Raw genomic sequence first — 14,539 nt, forward strand, 5'->3', positions numbered from 1 at the left:
AAGCATTAGAGAGAAGATCGGCAAGTTACAGCTTACAGAAACATGGAATTTTTTTGTAATGGCTAGGATATTAGTTTCTTCGAACTGTTGTAGGTAAGATTGTAGTTTTTAAATATGGTTCTTGTATCTTGCAGGGTGATGCAGGTACCCGACGTTTATCCGCAAGAGGATCCGTCATTATTGGAAATTAAAATGAAAGGAAAAGGTTTGACTTTAAGTTGTCTGTATCATAGTTTTTTCTTTCTTTTTTTTTTTTTTTTTCTGTTGGGGATTGATTGATTTTACAAATGATCATAAAAGCATTAGATCCATGCTTGCTCGAATGTCACAGCAACCAAACTCAGAGAACAGAAAAGCAATTTGCTAGGAATCGAATGTCAACTGTTCCATTGTTAATGACAAGTGAAGTGTTCTCTGAGCTGCAATGAGACTTTTCATTAATAAATCTTTGCCATAAAAATATCTCCCAGATATTAGATTAATTTCTCTTACATAAAAACTGATGGTGCATGAATATCACTGTCTCCAGGTAGTTGAAAGAGAAACGGACAGTTATGCAAAGAATAGCCCCTTCTCATGGGGACAAATATCACCCCATTGAAGATTCAGGACACACAGAAGGCAAAGAGTGAGGTTCCAGCAGAAAAGGATGGAATAACAGCTCCAAAACTTACCTTATATCCACTACCAACATAGATGCATCCATTGCTCACGGACATTCCACCATACACAGTAGCACCGGTGTCATATGACCACAAAATTTTTCCATCTTCAGCATCAATAGCATATATAGGTCCTTGTTTATATGTTGAACCGGAAAAGAGGACACCATTAGCTATGGTAACAGGGCCACTAGCAGTGGCATTGCTAGGATCAGCTGTTGACCATAGTATTTCGCCGTTATCAGCATCCATTGCCACCCATCCGCCAGCAGTTGTATTTCTTGTGGATGGTCTCAGAGTGAAATTCTTGAATTGCGAGTTGGCTATGTTTGTGTAAATCTTCTTCTTATCTGTAGCTGCTCCCCAGGTACCTCCTCCAGCAGGGCCACCAGGTCCTGCCTCCTATATAACCAGGCATTGTTTATAAATAACAAAGTCTTTACAGGAAATATGTAAAAACAAAGAATCCTCTGTAAAAGAATGCAGCATAAGCTAACTTACAGTAGACCAAATAAGGCTACCATTATCACGATTTAGAGCCCAAGCAAATCCACTCTTCTGAACGGCAACAATAATATCTTGCTTCGTCCCACTGGCATTGATGCTTAGCATCATTGGCGCCTCAGCAAAATCGGCATCCGGGTTAGGACCAGGAGGACAATTAGGGGTTGAAAGATTGTTGCAGGCAAAGAACCATACATCATAGCCCCCCAGCTGACGAAACCATTTGACCGTTCCAGTGTCCAAATCGAGAGCTAGGATTGAATTTGAGTGGTTTTCCGGTTCAATACACTTGTCAGGGCTAGTTGGTACTGTTTGATTATTTTCAGCTTCTTGGCATTGGCGTATACGAAGAGGAGCTGAATACAGGTTCCCTGTGCCAATATAGACTAGGTTCCTATTAGTATCAATTGACGGGCTGCTTCCCCATATAGCTCCTCCAGCATATTCACCCTTCTTTCCAAAATTCTCAGGTAGAGTAAATGTTTGCCACAGGACTCTGCCAGATCGGGCATCTAATTTGGCAAAGCTGCCCCGGAAGGTGCAACATTGCTCAATGCTTAGGCTTTCTTCTTGTGAAGATGTGCCAACATAAAAATACCTACATGTTACAAAGTACATAATGTAGAATTATATAATTGAGTAACACGGTGAAGAAATGACATATAGTAACATGATAAGATTTCAAGTCATGCACATTGCACAAGGTCATTGCGTCATTCTAATTATATTTTGATGTTACTTTGAGAATGATAATATAGAGTGACATGTCAATGCGATTATTTGCTAAGTTCTACTGAGTAAATCATCATTTCCACAGCAATCCAAAACTTTAGGAGCCTAAAGATTGTTGTTTTCCGTTTCTAAGTATGGAAAGTAAGATGAAAGAAATTGTTCAAGGCGTGCTGCAAATGTCACTTTTCTTTAGGTTTATTTTGCCGCCATCAATTACAGTTTGCAATGAGTTTAATCGAATAGCCTTACGATATAATGAAATCTTTGTTTGACTGCACTTTGCACTGGTGTTATTAAACCAACAACCACTTCTTGATGACAGGCAGAATAATTCTTCATATACATGATTTTCTGCTATAGAAGATGTTTAAGAGACTAGATCCAATTCAACGAAAAGAGAGGATTGATATCAGAGGTAGTTGTCTTTTGCTGTATGTTAGAATGATCTCTATTTAGAATATTTATTGAAATTTGTCTTTTCACCTGTAATTGTTAAGAACATACCTTTCGGATCTTGATAGATGTCAGTGGCAATCTTTCATGAAAGAAAGTTGATCTTTTGAAAGTTTAAATTATGGGGGATTTGAAACACGCTAAGGCGGATCATAGGTATTGGAATATTAAAAGTTTTTAATCCCTTAAGCCATGAATCACTCTAATTGAAACTAATCTAAACAAACTACAAAAGAAAGATTTCGACAAATACCTAAAAATTTGATGCCTACTTTCCTTTGGTAGAGTCCTCATTTTTTTTCTTATGCCTCAATTAGAACTTATCAAACCATAGCAACACAGTTGTCCTGTCTCAAATGGTGATTCATATAGTGATTTGCCAAAATCTCTTTATTAAGAGTGAGTGAATCCCTTAGTCAATATTTGAACTAGCAAACTCTCAACTTTGAACTCCCTTGTATTTTTCTCTTTTAGTTGTGATCCTATCTCAAAACATGAAAGACTAGAATCAGAACTCTTTTTTCTCTTTATACCACAAGGGGCAACTAAAGGATCCTTTTATATGGTAAATTGACATACTTCATGTCCCATAATGATTAGAAGATGTCTTGGGCTAATTGGGCCCAATTGGACCTTTGTTTAATTATCTAAATTTACTTAACTTTCACACTCATGTAACTAGGTCCAATTATATTAAAATAAATAAATCAAGTCCAAAACAAAAGCCAAAGAGGTTAATTCATGCTTAGGTCGATCCCTAGCCCAACCAATATAAGTCGCAAATTCCATGCTTTATGGATTTTGTCAATTTCTCTTTTGCTTTGTACTTCATCAAATCATATTTGATTTTACACAATAATTAATTGGATTAAGCCTTTATAAAATCAATTAGATCACATTCAATTGAACTTAAATTAATTTTGACAATTCACCTTATGTGTGTGACCCATTAGGTTTCTAATTATGTTGGTAATGAGTATAATTGTAATCTTAAATTGTATTTGGAATTAGATTGATCAAATCTTTATTTAATTAATCCTCAATTCTCTAATTGTTCAATATATTCTCATAGACCAAGATTGGTGTCTAGCAACATATCATGGCCCCCAATTATTAGAAAGGTCAATGTCATTTGACCAACCTAGTTAGTGCACAATTTATCTATGTAATTCAATCCCATCATCACGTATCTTGGAATGAGTAAAGACCATGGTTCAGTGTCTTCTCTATATGTCTTTTCATATTTGCTGTTGACCTTGTAATTTGTTAAATGAAGATTCCATGAAAACTCATTTTTCCTAAATCTGCATTATACCTTGGTCAAGGATTTGCATAAGAGCAAATACAAGTCAAGTAGTCTACAAGATACTTCCCATTGCTTATCACTTAGGCCAATGATTTCTCTCCGGACAATTCGTATACCTTTATATAATTCATACTATACCAAATGACATCTTTTTTAAGCATCCTTGATTAGAACCTAAAGAGATGAAATCAAAGTATAACACTCCATATACAAGATAACAATGGTGTCGCTAGTCTAAAGATCATTTACACAACTGTCCCTAGAGAATTATCCCCATAGACACTTGACTGAGATACCAAATGAAATTCTCTTGTCAGATCATGTTCAGTAAACTTGTTCTAGTTTGTTCTAAATATCCCTTTATTAACAATTTAAGAGATCGATTGCTCGCCAATGCGAGGTACATAACATGTGCTGACCTTCGAGCATTATAGATGCTTATCTCTATAATACAATGGCTACTATATATACTTTGATGCACAACAGTCTCATAATTTTAACTTTTTACAATCTCTTTTCAAAGCATAAGTTTATCCAAGGGCTTTACTGAACAAGTGAATACTAAACTATTTTTCATGCGTTGACTTATTGATAAAGTGAATACCTCATAATTTATTAATAAAAGGATAAAAGAATATCCTAAATACAAGAAACAAAGTAGATCTCTGATCCAATTCGATTGGCTTCTAGGGAATACACTTACATAAATCTTATGAAAGAAAATTAGTTATTGCAAATTTTATTTTTTAGATTCTTCATGTTAATAGACAAGCTCAAGTAGTTGGCTGACTAACCCTTTTTCAGATTCTTAGAAATCTACCCAATAGTCACCTAACGTCATTTAGTTAGTTGGCTAACACATTCCAAAATCAAATTATTACTTTGAGATTTACCATTAATCAATTATGCAAAAGCTTTAGTTCACAAATTTGGTCATGGAGTCTTTCAATTCATCTTTGTGTCACGTTAGGTCAACTAACATAAAGATTTAGCTTATCAACCATAGTAAGTTTCCTTTTAATTAACCATTTCATCAAACTTAATCGATTTATCTTTCTATTCCTTTCTTTCACTTGGTTTTGAAAATATTCAAGCAATCCCCCATCATTTTTGAAATAAAGCAAATTTGATAATTTTGAAAATCTTATACATATATGAAGGTATTTATTTGGATTAAAACATCCACTTTAGTGAAAAGTGTTATCAAGCTAATCAAAGTTACATGTTAGACTTGAAGTCTTTCAACCAACAATTTGACATGATTAGTCATGAACTAATCCACACATAAAATTTTAAAACTTACCCAAAAAAAAAAAAGATGATTTACTATATGCTTGGCACTATTCTTGGCCATACTTCATGTATTCTTTGCATGATTGCTACAAGAGCCAAGCTCTTCAGGTCCTAGAAGTAATACCATTTCCACTCATATAAGTGAACTTCATTGCGAATGTCCTTATAATGAGCACTAGAGTGTTTGTAGCCATATTCATATGTTGTACTTTGACTCATTAAAATTCTAGACTCAATGTCTTATTAAATGTTAAATTGAGGTTCCATCACACGTGACTGAGTTTAATGGGGTTGAGTCCCATTCTAGACACCATTTCCTATGCAAGTAGATTAAATAAATATGTAAATTAAATAAATCGTTATATTGGCTTAAATAATCTTTTAAGCAATGGCATTAAAAACATGATGATATAGTTTTAGAAAATGGTTACTATTAGGCTTGAAATTGGCTTTAGCTTTGAAATGACAAAATTCAATGATTTAAAGATGCTTATAAACTTAAAAAAAAATCCTTGAAATGAAATAGCTTTCCCTTAAAAGATTTTAAAGCTTTTCTTTGAAAGATGAAATTATTTGAATACTTTAAAAACAAGTTCCAATAACGAAGAATCAACTTCTAGAAGTGAAGTATTGATTTCTTGAAAGATAGAAAACTATATTTCTTATTTGTAACAGGAAGGAATCAACTTGTCAAGGAGTGAGCCATCGATTCTCACAAAACAAAAAGCTAATACACTAGAAGAATCAAGCACTCAAGAAGCAAAAAGTCAATTCCTATGTAGGAAGAAGTATAAAGAAGAAGCACTAGATGGCAAAAATTGACTTCTCAAGTCTCCAATGATCGATTCCTAAGAAAAAATGAAAAAGAGGCTAAAATGTGTTAAAAAAGCCAAAAAATGATGGAAACTTGTTGACGAAATTAAAAGGGAAATTTGAGCACGAAACAAAGTTAGAAATTTCAAAACAGTGCTCAAAAGCTATGAAGAATCGATTTGTTAGGAAAAGAATGCTTGATTCCTACAAAATAGAATGTCTCAACCTTGAAGCAGGATAAAAAATTCAACTTCTTAATAAACAAATGATCAATTCTTGAAGAAAAGAGAGCATTAGGCCTAAAGATAAAGCATGAAGAATCGACTTTTCATGAAGAATTGACTTCTCATTAGACAATGTTCAATTCCTAAAGACTAACCGATTTGAATCAAGTGGCTCCAACAGTTTGAATTTTTAAATTCCCCTTTCTCTTTAAACAGTCTGATTTTGTGAGAGGCTATATATACCTCAAAAGACTAAAATGAGAGGAAAGTGTGCTTCATTCCAAGAAAAGAGAAAAGCTTTATTTCTCAAGATCATATCTCTTTCACTTTATAAATGCTCAAAAAAACAGAGTACTAGCCAAGAGCTTAACTTCTTTGATGCTTGCTTCATACTTTTGTACTCAAAGCCTTTGATCAACCTAGCTAAAGGCATTTTATCTTGTGATCCACTGTTGTAAAGGTTATACCTCCTTGACAAGGTAGATAGGTTATACTTGAGACTTGAAAAGTAAGCTTGGTTATAACTTAATTGCAAAAGATAGAAATGTTGTGCTTTAACTTGTGAAAAGGTACTGATTTGTGATAAGTTATGCCTTAACCTTAAAAAACAATGATTATAAAGGTTATGCTTGAACCTAGTTGAGAAAGGCAGCATTTTTAGTGGATTTAAACTCTTTGAAATACCAAGGGAGAGGGCATAGGCACCATCAAAGCTGAACCTTTATAAAAATAATGGCTAAGTGTTTTTCTCTCTTCCTTTCTCTTTTCGTTCGTTGTGATCAACTTTAAATGCGTTTATGTCAATTTTCTTTTAGTTTAGTTAGTATTGAGTTAATTCATTGTTTTTATTATGCTTGTAGGGGTGCAAATAAAAGGGCATCAATAGGTGAAAAAGTGTGCAAGAGTGGCCAATGTTTCTTTTGCACATGTTCTAGTATTTTGATCACAACTCGCATTCTAGAAGTTCAATTGACATGATTTTTTAACCATTAGAAATCAAAGACAAAGGGCTACAACTATCATGTTTACCAGTTGATCTAGTTCGAATGGGATCATAAGAAAAATTATCAAGAAGGAGGGCCATGGCATTAGCCCAATATTTGGACATTTAGTTTAGCCGGTTTTTCAAATACTAGGGTTTTGAGGGGCTATTTAATGGGGCTTTTGAGAGAAACTTCAAAGACAATTAAGGTAGGGTTCTCTAGAGAAACAGAAGCCATCAAACATGCAAGAAAGCTAGGAAAATCAAGGAAGATTGAAGATTCAAGAATTGACAACTCGTTGTTTCTCTCTCAACTTTTGTTTTTCTTTAAGTTTCTTAGACTTGTTTTGATGGATAACTTTCTTTGGATTATATTGTTACTTTTCAGTATGAACTAATTTACTTTTTCTAAGATTGTGGTGGATTTCAATATGTAATTTAAATATCTGTTTCTCTTTTATTTATTATGAATAGGTATAGTTTTGTTTATTCAAATATATTCTTATTGCTTTTGATTGTCTGTCCAGTAATTGAATGATTTACGAATTTAGATGAGACTTGACAAAGTGATTTTAGACTAGACTAAGGTTTGAATAGTGTATGTTCACGTCATTTACATGATTTGATTCACAATTAGGCTAAACATACACCTAAATGTCATACAAAGCGAAATTAGAACACTAATGCAATGAACCTTATTTGATTGGTTACTATAGACATATAGTGATCCAATTAAGTTAAATATTTGTGCAAAGCATCTCAATGGAGGTTTATGCATAGGTTTGGATTTTAAGTTAGCAAAACCATTCATGAATGATAAATATTGAGAGAAATAGATGTCATATGTAGTGTTGAATGAACCCATAGTCCTAAGTTTTAATCTATTACCTTTTTCTATTGAATTTTTAGTTTTGGTTAATTAGTTTAGTTTTTTATTGATTTTTTTAATTAATTTACCAAATAATTTTAAATTAATTGTAATAAAAATTTCATTATAATTTTTAAGTTAAAAAAAAAAAACCAAACAGACTTTTAAGTTATTCTATTGCCTCTAGTTGACTTCCCACAAATCATGCATTCAGCACGAAGGGATTATCTAATTGATTGGATTTTCTTAAAAAGTCAGACAAGACATTGCCGACAAAGCTGAATTGTTTCCATTAAATTGCAGCATTGTGTATCTCACAGCTTTGAAAGTCAGAAAAGGCAGAATCAAAGCAGTTTTCTAATAAAACTCAACTGTCGACCTTGAATTATTGTAATCAAACTCATTAGTCACTATGTTTTTATATCGTTCTTGATTGGCCCAAATTAAAACCTGTGACTCTGGTAGAATACTTGCTGAGTATAAGAGATAAATAATTTCAGTGCACAAAACCTTTTCTAAGATCAGAAGATGAAAAGTAAGGATGAAAAAAAAAATGAACTCAGAGTGATAATAAGTTGACTAACCCTTTGTAGTAAGTTCCAGACATGGTAATAACACCTGCAGCATGGTTATCAAGCTGGGTTGACCAAACAAGCTCACCAGTTAATCTTTCAACAGCAATAACAATAGCAGGGCCAGAGATTCCAATGATAAGCAAGTCATCTGCTATGGTTGGTGTTGCTCTTGCAACTGTCCAATTAACGTTGATAAGAAAACCGGTACCGGTAAGGCCAGTTAACTCATGCAAGTTTTTCTCCCAAACAAGGGATCCATCAGATGCTTCAACAGCATAGATGTTTCCATTCCAGCTTGGAAAATAAAGGATTCCATTGAAAATTGCAGGTGTAGCTGTTATGTCTTTGCCTGCATAGAATTCCCATTTCAACCGCAGACTGGAAACTGTTTCAGGGCTGATCCTAGTCTCTTTTTCAGCATATCTCCTGTTATACAAGTCCCCACCATGGTTCAACCAGTTTTGTGAAGACTTCTGCTCTTTTATAACTGAGTTCCACTGCAAACGACAACCATCCAGAAATATTAATATAGCTTGGAATCAAAAGAAAGGGAAAAATGGGAAATTATGCATATAGGAATCTGTCGATAGGATTTAATAAGAGAGATACTTACCCCAAATTGTGCAAATGTTCTGTTCAAAAATGGAAAAGAAAATAGAAACATGAGAAGAACATTATGGCGGTATACATGAGCCGCCATTGAAATTGAATTCATGTTGATATATGACATAACCATTTGAATTTATATCAGAGAACGTAGCCATCAAACAGAATTGTAGTAACTCAATAATCTTTATCTTATTGGTTTGACTCTATCGGCCAATGATTTCTTTTTCTTCTCTGCAAGTCGTGGGATTTGATTATTTGACCTTGTGTTTTAAATTGTGAAGGGGGAGTCTGATATTGTGATCGATGAAAGCACATGCTACAAGGAGTTACGTGCAGTGCACAAACTCAAAAGTGGACAATGGAATCTATACTCACAAATTTCTAAGCTCAGTGAGTATAAATCATCCAACCCTTACATCAGAATATGTGATTCATTAATTGATACAGATAAAGAGTAAGATTTCAATCCCTCTTCTCCACTTATATAAAAAAAAATCACCCAGCCCCTTAAAATCATTTCAACAACTAATATATATTCTTGGGCTAACTCATAGACCCATTGCATCAAGAGGCCTTATTCATCTAAGCAAATGAAGACGAATGGGCGGATTGATCCCTAACTTATGGGCTAACTTCTTGGCTCCATTATATATACAGCGACTTTTTCGCTTAAGTAATGAATGTGATAATGTAATTTAATAACAAAAGTTAGAAATTGGCCAAAAATAAAAATAAAAGTTAGCAATTATCTATAGGTTATTTAATTAAATTGAAACTAGAGACGAGTTTTAGACCAGACAGTTTGGATTAGTCAACCACACAAAGTATACACTTGTTCTTAAATTAAACTTGCTTTTGTTGGATTTGTATTATATATAGTTCCACAATTACCAAAAAGTAATTAATTTATTAGCATTAAAGTACACCATATTAAATAGAGTTTTTCTTTAAAACACTTCCAAAACAACTCTACTTGAAAAGCACCTTTTGCAAAAGGCCTCCAAACAGGCTGAGACGCTCTAATTTATTGCATAATCCAATGATGTTCAAGCATGCTAATATTGACTATATATTATTGGATTGCCTATAATCTATAATCTATCTATGTTTATCTATATAAACACATAGACTATATATAAAGCACAACCTCCAAAAGTTTAAATAGTAAACGATATTATATATTCTTGATAATTTATTAAATTAACTATTTTATCCGTAATTAATGATTTCTTATTAAATTAAAAATTGACTAATTAATATTTATTCCCTTATTTAAATTGATTTCCTTATTATAATGCAAATTTCATTAATTGATTTTTTTTATTAAATTAAATATTCTAACTCTTTATGAAAGTAAATTGTTCTTAATAAAATTTAAATTTAACTATACAAAAACTATAATATTTATTTAACATATGTGATATCAAATAACATGGTTTAGGCGAGTAGCTTATTGTCTATTAGATTTATTTCTTTCTTTCTTTCTCCTTTTGTTTTTCAAAATAGAGATAAATTTATTTCAATGTAAAGTGGTCGGGGTCAAGCTCTTATAGCGTCAAGGTGTAAAATATATAACTCACCTTTTCATCATGTTAGGAAGGGAGGGAGGAAAATGCCAAAAAAAAACAAAAGGGTAAGAGTTAAGGAGAGAAAAGTAAAAAAGGAAGGGGAAAAGGAAACATAAACAGAGAGGAAAGAAAGTTATTCTTTTTGCTCCTTGTATTTGGTACGAAGGATGAAAAATAAAGAGAAAGAAAGAGGTTAGAGGTAAAGCTGAGATTGGAACTGTAGCTATTAGATTGATAGTTGCAGCAAAGAAATTGAAACCAATGATGAGATAATGATCGCTTTGGTAAATATACAGTTGTGGTGATGTGGTGAGTAGAAAACAACCATTAAGGGCATTAAGTAAGAATTGGATAGTTTCTTAATTATAATGTTCTAATTGTATTATGAATTTTATTTAATTGATTTTACTAATATAACATTTATAATTTCATCTTATTTTTTAGTCAATTATGTTACTACAATCATAATTGGATAAATTACAGAAGTATCTCGTGAGTAGAAGTATAAAAAAATTGCTATTTTGAGATTTAAAATTTGACACTTAATTACCATTCGTCTATTTTCATTACTTTTCTACTTAATATGGTTAACTTTATTTTGAAATTTTTTTGGCTTTGTTTAACACCGTTAAGGGCCATATAACGGTGAAATTAGATATAAGCAAGACCTATGATAAGGTGGAATGGTATTATTTGGATGGACATATGATGACAGTGATAGGGATTTCATAAAGGCAGATTTCTTAATAACTACTCGTGTCCTAAGAGTGACTTATTCGGTTATCATTATGTCCGTACCCTTTCTTGCTTTGTGTTGTGGATTTCTCTCCTTTATTTAAAAGAGTAGAAGATAAGCAAAATATCAAGGGTGTAGCAATGGCTCAAGGAGGTCCGAAAGTCTCCCACTTTCTTTTCATTGATGATAATATTTTGTTTGTAAGATCGACTGAAGGTTATAGTAGAGTCAAGAAGGTCATTTTGAAACAATATAAGCAGACTTCAAGACAAATGGTTAGTGTCGCAAAATCAGTTGTGTATTTTAGATTGAATGCTTCTGTGCAGATGCGACAATACGTCGTGTGTTCTTTAAGAGTTATCAAGACTTCGGAGAATGATATCTTGGTTTACCTTTAGTGATAGGAAGAGCCAGGCACAAGCTATTCCTAGTTACTAGCTCTATTACATGATATGAACATGGTGATTGCATTCTTTTGGAGGGGTACGATTTAGGGAAAGAAGGTACAATGGTTGCCTTTAGGGGAACGTTTCCAAGCCTAAGCGTGAGGGTGGATTGGGTTTCGTGATTATGAGGCATTTTTTTTTCTTTTTTTCCTGAAAGATTGCTACCTATCTGATCCAGTGGATAGGGCGTTGTATGGGACACAACCTGTTGATCAATCAGGATCTTTCATGTTCTTTCCTTCCTCTTTCATAAAGAAGGTAAGTTGAGAGCTCGTCATTATAAGGCATTTAACTTGGCATTGTTAGCCAAAAAATTTAGGAGGTTGGTTCATCAAGAAGACACGTGTTTTCTAATTTTAAAACCAAAATATTTTCATATGGCTTTTTTCTTTTTTTTAATGCAAGGGCAAGATAGGATCCTTTTTTAATTTGGAGAAGCTTTCCTGAAGGGAGAAATATTTTGGTTATTGGGGCTAGATCGCAAATAAAGTACGGAAGAATATCGATGTTTAAAAGGATAAGTGGATTAGTAAAAACCACAACAAGGTAATGACCAAGAAGAGCCTCCTCAATCCAAGCGTGTTAAGGAGTTAATAGATCCTTTTAATCAGGCCCGTAACACATACATGGTATATAATTTATTCATACTAGAGAATGCAGAAGGTATTTTGCACACTCAATTGACCTCTTATTTTATGCAGGATGAGCTGATATGGCATGAAGCTTGAAATGGAAAATTTACAGTAAAGTCAACTTATCATCTGGCTAGATGGATGCATAGAGGTTAAGGAGTTGTGGTGAATGGTGTTAAACCATCTTGGTTAACTATTTGGAAAGCAAAAGTTATCCAAAGTTGAAGATTCTAATATGGTGGTTCTTGCAATGTATTTGGCCCATATGTGAAATATCAAAAAATGTCGAAAAGCCTCACAATGAACAAGAGAAATATTTGGGAAAAGAATATTTATATTGCATTATCTGAAGTGTACATAAGAAGCTAACCATATTTATATGCCAGTTAGTTTGTACTATAGCAAGTAAGTAAAGGATTAAAATGTAATACACCTAGATTTGTAATAATAATCTCTCAAATTGAACTAGATTTGTCTATCTAAACTAGGATTTATGAGAGAAAACTTCTTGTTCCTAACAAGGTGAGATCCAAGGCTATTCTATAGTCTTGGTTTTGGGGTTATTTAAGATGGTTTTAGATTAGACTTTTGGTTCTGATGGTAAGTAGTCATGGATGAGATAAAAGAGCGATGGAAAACATTCAAATTATCGGAGGAAAAAGCCAACCAAATTAAGATCGACAATAAGAATATCGCGGGTTCATCTAGAATTGAGAAGGAGTTTGGTTTGCTAGGATCAGTATAGGACATGAGATAAGTAAACAGAGATGCTATGGTCAAAACCCTTAGAGGTATATGGAAATTATCTGAAAAACACTTGGTGAAAGAAGTGAGAGAAAATTGGTTCTTATTTGTCTTTGATGTGAAAGCCAACTATGATAGAGTTAAAGAAGGACGATCATGGAATTTTGATAGATCTATGTTGGTCTTAAAAGAATTTGATGAGAAGTTAATGGAGCCAGAGGACATAGATTTTGATAGAGAAGATTTTTGGATCCATATTTTCGATTTGCCTATGAAAATGATGACAAAGGAGACTGCTAATGTGATTAGGTCAGCTATAGGAAGCTTCATAAAAGTAGATGGTGGGGATGATGATTTAGAGATAGATTTATGAGGATAAGAGTTTCATTAAACCTTACGAAGCCACTACAAAAAGGCATAATGTTATCAATGGGGGATGAACAAGTTAAATGGGTGGGCTTTCAGTATGAAAGACTATTAAGGTTTGTTACAGATGTGGGAGAATTGGGCATACGGTGAATATTTGTGAGATGGCATGCCATGACAAAAATTGTGAAGATGTCTAGGATTAGTATGGAAATTTTCTAATGGCACCTCAATGTAAGAAATCATTGTTATAATTTTAGATGGAGTAAACTAGAAGAAGTATGATGATAGTAGTAAATCTGATTAGGAGTGGGAAAAAAGGTTAAGAAAGAGAAGCTAGGCGAATGCAATTTCACATCAAAGATGCCAGATGAACTATTGAATAATGATGAGGAGGACGTTAACTAGTTAAGCTGTGCAAGAATGGCTAGTAGCAATGGGGAATAAGTTAACACATAGGAGCATGAAGATTTAGCTGAGGTAACTCTCAAGTTAAAAAGGCAGTAAAGGAGCAGAGACAAGACAATGATAGTGAAATTAATGCAAAGATGAGGGAAAAAGATTTAAAAGTAGCAAAATTTAGTTTAGAATGTGTTGGTATATGCCCTTGAGCCAATTAGATTGGTCAAGGAATATATATTATCAGTTTATGCATACTTAATCGCATAATTATATATGATAGAAGTTTTTCTTCATGTTAGTGCAATAATAAGGAGTTTTTAAGTACTAATTGAATGAAGCCTGTAGAACATAAAGGCCTTGCAAAAGAATTGTAAAGTTGTTACAATTATGAGATCACTATGTACCAAAGCCAAATTCCTAATATTATTCCTACTTATTGCATTATCAAGATAGGGCATTGACAATGCTCAAAGATTGGTACATGTTAAACCTCCTACTTGGGAAGTAAGCAATTGATATTATAAATTGAAGTATATAGGATACTTGAGGATAACATGTAGATGCTTGTTAAAGAACAAGTTCACTAATCATGACTTACTATAAGAACTCCATTTGGTATTTCAC

The 14,539-nt window shown here is 33.2% G+C and overlaps 1 protein-coding gene across 1 annotated transcript; it reads right to left on the reverse strand.

The window, feature by feature from the left end:
- Window positions 1–385: 385 nt before the first annotated feature.
- On the reverse strand, window positions 386–9,275 carry LOC110426798 (uncharacterized). The gene is made up of 4 exons (XM_021442108.1): window positions 9,026–9,275; window positions 8,422–8,909; window positions 1,164–1,764; window positions 386–1,064 (listed from the first exon to the last, which is right to left on the reverse strand). Exons 1-4 carry the CDS (start codon window positions 9,146–9,148, stop codon window positions 606–608), a joined length of 1,671 nt encoding a protein of 556 aa, XP_021297783.1. The 5' UTR covers window positions 9,149–9,275; the 3' UTR covers window positions 386–605.
- Window positions 9,276–14,539: the final 5,264 nt, after the last annotated feature.

Source organism: Theobroma umbraticum, unplaced genomic scaffold, assembly GCF_002168275.2.
Source record: "Theobroma umbraticum cultivar Fairchild unplaced genomic scaffold, ASM216827v3 scaffold_12.0, whole genome shotgun sequence".
Taxonomy (NCBI): domain Eukaryota; kingdom Viridiplantae; phylum Streptophyta; class Magnoliopsida; order Malvales; family Malvaceae; genus Theobroma; species Theobroma umbraticum.

Excerpts from the sequence above, each read along its gene's own strand:
- LOC110426798 (XM_021442108.1), bottom strand. The coding sequence starts at position 9,148 with ATGGTTATGTCATATATCAACATGAATTCAATTTCAATGGCGGCTCAT. Across the intron at positions 8,910-9,025 it reads GAACATTTGCACAATTTGGG|TGGAACTCAGTTATAAAAGA; the intron begins GTAAGTATCTCT and ends TGTCGTTTGCAG. Across the intron at positions 1,065-1,163 it reads GTAGCCTTATTTGGTCTACT|GAGGCAGGACCTGGTGGCCC; the intron begins GTAAGTTAGCTT and ends CTGGTTATATAG.